The sequence below is a fragment of the Acanthisitta chloris genome, unplaced genomic scaffold (assembly GCF_000695815.1).
Source record: "Acanthisitta chloris isolate BGI_N310 unplaced genomic scaffold, ASM69581v1 scaffold28039, whole genome shotgun sequence".
Classification (NCBI taxonomy): Eukaryota; Metazoa; Chordata; class Aves; order Passeriformes; family Acanthisittidae; genus Acanthisitta; species Acanthisitta chloris.
In genome coordinates, this window is record NW_008691335.1 from 18,300 (window position 1) to 24,462 (window position 6,163).

General features: G+C 38.6%; 1 protein-coding gene across 1 annotated transcript in view; it reads right to left on the reverse strand.

Moving 5' to 3' along the window:
• The window catches only part of WDR44 (WD repeat domain 44), a 14,864-nt gene extending 9,391 nt beyond the window's left edge, over positions 1–5,473 (reverse strand). The window contains 9 exon segments of the mRNA XM_009082194.1: positions 1–21; positions 991–1,097; positions 1,672–1,755; positions 2,293–2,429; positions 3,364–3,456; positions 3,553–3,683; positions 4,272–4,339; positions 4,341–4,894; positions 5,390–5,473. The exon segment at positions 1–21 is cut by the window's left edge and continues 119 nt beyond it. Coding sequence (XP_009080442.1) covers positions 1–21; positions 991–1,097; positions 1,672–1,755; positions 2,293–2,429; positions 3,364–3,456; positions 3,553–3,683; positions 4,272–4,339; positions 4,341–4,894; positions 5,390–5,413 — 1,219 coding nt within the window. The 5' untranslated portion in view covers positions 5,414–5,473.
• Positions 5,474–6,163: the final 690 nt, after the last annotated feature.

Consider the following 6,163-nt stretch of genomic DNA (forward strand, 5'->3'; position numbering starts at 1 on the left):
CATCCTGATCTGTATGGAAGACTAAGAGGAACACAAATTCAGCATTATGTATTGCAGCACCCATTTAATCTGTTATTAAGCATTTCCCAATACTTTTTGGTAGCAGATTAGACTTGACTTAGCAAATTTCTATAGGCAATTTTAACATCTTAAAGCAAAACAAGAGTACTTTGCCTCAAGGTCTAAAAATACATCTACACTAATTTTAGGCCACAGCAAATCCAAGCACTGAACACTGAAAATAAGAACCACTACCCATTTTTCTTCTGCCCTTTCTTTGCACCAGTCTTGCATTCAGCACATCCTGCACTAAGTGATTTCTGCCTGTTCAATGTGTGCTGAAAATTACTGTATTGGTTTCTTCTGACTGAACACACTGCAGTGGCCTGGTGATTTACCCATGAAGCGTAAGAATTGCAAGAGCTGGGGCCAACAGCCAGTGGCAACACAAGATGCTAAAGTGCAGCAGTTCCATGGCACTTATCTCAGGCTGTGGTTAGACCAGCTTGGTGCAGTACCAGAAATCTGCCTGAAAGAAACACTGACTAGACAAGAAGGGGAGAATTCAGTTGCAGCTGGGAAATCTCAAGCTGTATGAGAATTCTAATGGTGGCACAGGTTGTCCAGAAAACATTCTTGATTTCTTAAAAGTAATGAAGACAACCTTCACATCTACCTTTGCTGGAATAACTTGCTAAAAGAGCTTACACTTTGATACTGAGACAGCTTTCTAGCAGCACAACAAAATTAGAGTATTCAAGAGGTTTAGCTGAAAATGTCTCTCAATTACTATTTTACAAGAATTCATCCTTGTACCTGACAGTCTCAAAATACCTACCAAGCTTCAAACTTTAACTAAAACATCATGTTATCAACTGTAGAACTGTAATAGAAAGCAGCAGTATATGATCCTCTGCCAGTTTAGATTCCTAGAAGCACAAGGATAAACAGACTATCCTATTACACAAAAAAGAAATGAGTGATACTTACCTTCATCTCGAACGCTTTTAACTTTATTTACAGCACGTTCGCCATATTCTTCAGCAAGGTGCTTTGCTTTCTTTACAGATTTGCCAAGGAACTTTTTCAATTGAGTCCTTAAAAGGTAAGGGCACTTTTTCAACACATAACAAGGGCAAATTTATTTTTTCTTTTTTTGCTATTATGAATCGAGAGTTTTGATTTGAAATGCAATCTTATCTCTTTTCATTACTGCTTCTTAAAATAAGCATGTAATTTGACAGCAGTCATGTAATCTGCACTTCAACTGCAGAGCTACAGGCTTATGTAAAACCATAGAATCACAGAATTATAGGGGCTGGAATCATAACAAGGGCAAATTTATTTTTTCTTTTTTTGCTATTATGAATCGAGAGTTTTGATTTGAAATGCAATCTTATCTCTTTTCATTACTGCTTCTTAAAATAAGCATGTAATTTGACAGCAGTCATGTAATCTGCACTTCAACTGCAGAGCTACAGGCTTATGTAAAACCATAGAATCACAGAATTATAGGGGCTGGAATGTGCCTTACAGAACAGATCAAAATCAGGTATCCCTTGTACTGAAAAGTAACTTGTTCAGTAGTCAGCAGAGAAGCTTCAGCTTAAAAACGCAAAACCTGTGTTTTCTTTCTAGGGAAATAAAAAAACCACAAAACATCTTACTTACGTTTTTTGTTTTAACCTCCCTCCATCCGTGTCGGTTTGCTGTGTCTGCATTTTGTCTTCATCATCAGACTGTGCTGCGTCGTTACTAGGAAATACAGAAGAGACTGTTTAATAGGAAATCATAATGAATCTAAAATGAACAAAACATTAGTCAAGTAGGATCTGCATTTTCAGATCCATCTTGATTCCTCTATGTAATGCACTGGAAAAACATGGACATTATGTTAGTCACATAATAAACAGATCTTGCAATCCTTGGGCATCTTGATACTAAAGCTCTGTATACTTTCCAGGTGCCAAAGATACATTACTCCCTTCCACAAATTTCAAACTTAAGCTTATTGTGACACTTGGAAAGCTAAGAGTAGACTAGTAGTAGACTAAATACAATACGTTACATGCCACTTAGTTCTCGTATTTTGCTTTCCATAGATCAAATAAATTACAAGTGATAAATTCTGAAATAGAAGTTTGTGCACAGAAGAGTGCATTCCCAGAAGTAAGCTCAGATTAGTGAGACAGATGGATTGGGGCTATTTTACTTGCATAAGAGCAGCCTCCATGTATGCAAAAACCACAGGGGCAACAGTATCATAGAGCTGAAAGCTACTGTGATTCATACCTGACATACTCTTTAGTTCTCCTCATGATATGCAAAGTTAGGGGATTAATGCCTGTTGGCAGCTTTTCTTCTGCCAAACTCAGGGGTATTTCTTCACCTGTATCAAGGTTTTTTATCATTACACTTGCTAGAATTTCCTATGAAAAAAAAAAAAGATGTGAAATCAAGAGAACTTGATCAGACTTCAAAACCTAGAACAAAGCAGAAATCATCTCAACTTGCAGACCATTTATCTTAATGGGAAATTCTGTAGCTCCCTATGTATTTGTTCTACAAAGACTAACTTTAAATCAGCATGTAAGTGCAAACATTATCCACCACTATATATAGAGGAACAATTACATGTCATCACAAGCTTCAATTACATAAATCAAAAATGCAGCTATGGAGACATCAGCCACTGCCTGACACCTTTCATGCTAATATCAAACACATTATGTAATTAAAAGACGTTGGAGTCTTCCCCTTTCGGATATTCTAACCACTGTTAGGTGTAGTCAAAGACAAACTTAGCATACAGACAAAAGGCTTTTAGACCCAGCTAGCACTGCACGAAGGAAAAAGTTTATTTGCAGCATCTCATGAACACTGACATAGGCTCAGCAATGATTAGAAAAGCTATACACTGACAGAAATAAATAAAAGCTTACATAAGTCTGATACCATCAGAATCAATGGAATTATTAACTGAAGAAACTGCTTTTTAGTACTAGGAAAATCATTCTCCTACTACTGACTCCTTCACCTTTGAGACACATTACAAAATGCCAGTTTGCTGGTGTTCCCTCACATGGAAATCCTGGGAGGTGTTTGCATAGCTACAAGCACAAACTCATGGCATTTCAGGTCTGTTACAGCTCATGCTTTCAAAGGCTAATGCCACACATGACTTGGGAATCACAAAGTGCTTAGGTGGACAAAGACAGAGTGCCATCACTCCTATTTGCACCCCTGGTCACAGCATGTGGTGGTTCACAGCACAAGGAGTGATGTGTGACTACTCCAACTCATTGGACAGACTGGAAAAGCAAGTGCAAGAATACACCATGTACAGACTAGATCCACTAGTACCTCATCTGTGAGCTCTCTTCCAGAATTAGACCTGGGTCTTTGTGGTCCAAGTACTTCATTCGTTGTTTGGCAATCAGCTGTTTTGCCATTCTCCTGAAATTTTGCAGACATAGAATACATGATCTCTACTGCAACACTAAAGTAATAGAAAATGTTTCAGTTATCAAACTTACAACCATTTCCCAATACCTGGGCAGTGACAATTTTATCTCCACTAGTTGCACTGGCCAAATCCAAAGAAGGCTGAGAATCTTTGGGCACAGTCTCTGTCACTGTACTTGATGTTAAAAGACCACCAGCTGTGAAGCTGTCTCGAGAAACTGCAAAGAGATTTATCAGAAAGAAGAGCATAACACTTGCCACAGGCAGGCATCGATTCCTGACATCAGTTACAGTCCTGAACACCCTTTCTGACAGGTTTGATATCTTTTAAAGATCAACTGTCACCAAATTTAACTTACAAGTATGTATTTCATGTACAGTTGGAGGTTCAGGCATGATTTCACACCTAGGCCTCTTAAGCTTTATTAACCTGTTTCTCATTAGTCATTTCCCCAGTAAAACCCAGGACCACTCTTTTTCACAAGATCTCAGTCCACATCTTGACTTGCATTTCTCTGCAGATATAGACTGCACAACATTTTATTTGAAGGAACTTTTCTTTCGGCTTATGTATTGATGAGTCAACCTCTCCTTGCTCCAGCAGCAGCTATTTTAGTAAGAAGTGTTAGTTTACAAGAAAGTCTATGAATTAGGAACACTTCTAATGCAAGATTGCTGAAGGATTTTTCTTATCCTCATTTACAAGTCAACTAAACTAAAAATCACAAGACTGAATGATCCTTCAGTCAAACCACAAAAATAGTAACCATACAGATAACTAAGCCCATCCAAAATAGAACACTTGCCTTCTAAAACAGGTTTTTGCACTTCAAAATCCAGTTCACTCTTCTTCTTGCGCGGCGGCGGCGCTGGCGGGCGGCGGCCTCGGAGGAGGAACGTGTGTTGGAGGAGGGGGCCGTGCTGGGACAGGCTTCTTCGTGCTCGCCACTATATCAGGCTCTACAGTAAGCTGCCTTGGTGGCTTTGCTGGAGGCATTTCTTCTGTTGTAGAAAGGTCTTTGGTAGATAAATCTGAAGCCACTTTTTCTAAAGCATTTGCCTCTCTCTTATCTGTTTCATCCTCACTTTTTGAAGTTTCTCCTTGTGCTTCAGTTTCATTCAATTTATGGTTTGTTGTGTCTGTTACTTGTGTTAGTTTATGAGTTTCCTGTTGCTCAGAAGTAAACAAAAGCTTCCCAGACTCTGATTCAGTGTCCTGACACACACTCTGACACTCTGGTTCTCTAGTGTCTTCTTGTAATGGTATTTTAGCAGCTAATACTTCTGGGATATCACTAATGATACCTGCTCCAGAAATCCATGCATTTGCATCTGAAGTTGGAACAGTCAATTCTTTGTCTCTAGAAGCTAAAGAATCATCCTCTAGTTGTTGTGCCTTCTGGCTTTCTTCAATAATACTGTCAATAATCTACAAAAACAAAACAAAACCATCCTACCAGTCAATAGCAGGCACTGCCTGGGTACACTCACCCGTCAGCACGTACAGCGCCCACAAGAACTCTTCCCCTGAAGAGCTGCTTTAGATACAAAATACATTTCTTTACAAGTTCTGGAGACCAGAACCTTGGTGCAGAAATGGCATATCCAAAAGATAAAACAAAGCCACTAATGTTCAGTCCTCTTTAATATACTATCAGAGAATGTTCAGAAACAAAATCTGTTCACTCCTCAGAGTTGTCATGCACTGCTAAATATGATCCTGTAAATTACACAACTAACTCAACACTGGTGAATCCTATATATGTTTTGAGAACATTTTGTTTGATTTTATCCTTTAGATGAACATTCTTACTAACATTAGCAACAAATTCTAACCTATGGTAGTTTCAGGATGAAGACTGATCATGAAATAATTTATTATTTCTAGGGTGATGCTGGAAGCTCAAAGCAGTATTTAACTAACCTCTTTTGAATCATCTTGCTTCATTTCTTGTACAAAGGTTTCATTTCCAGCTTTGTGTTTGCTGTCTGTATCCTACAAAAAAAAAAGCCGTAAGATGATGGTATGAACTTCTTCAGTAAGATGATCTAAAAATACAGCTATAACAAATTAAATAGCATAAAGGACAAGAATTCTGCTCCACTTTCACACATTACTGCTGTCAGATGTTTAAACAGCAATGCACAGCATACATGAGGAATATTTCACACCACCATACACAGAAAACCTGCACACTGTGAAACAAAAGAGGCAGTTATTTTTAGGAGGTTTCATCCTCAACTAAAATCAAACTGAAAGCGGTATGAAGTTTAGTGAAATGTACACATTCAGTAATCTTCAGCAAGGAAATTCCATATTCCTTTTTTTTTAAAATCAGCTTGTGGGAAAGGATGCAAGAACTGTTTTATAGCCACATGTAACAGAAACCCTTGAGAGTTTCTTTTTCCAGGGTAAGTCAGGTTGATCTAGCCAGTGGTCACAAATATACATGAATTATTAAGAGTCCTAAACCAGTTTGCATTGGAAAAAACACCTTTAAAGACCACCTAGTCCAAACCCCCTGCAATGAGCAAGGACATCTTCAATTAGATCAGGTTGCTCAGAGCCCCAGCCAGCCAGCCTGGCCTTAAATGTCTCCAGGGATGGGGCACCTACCACTTCTCTAGGCAACCTGTGGTTTCACCACACTCATTGTAAACATCTTCTTCCTTATTGTGCTGGTTTGAGCTGAAGTAG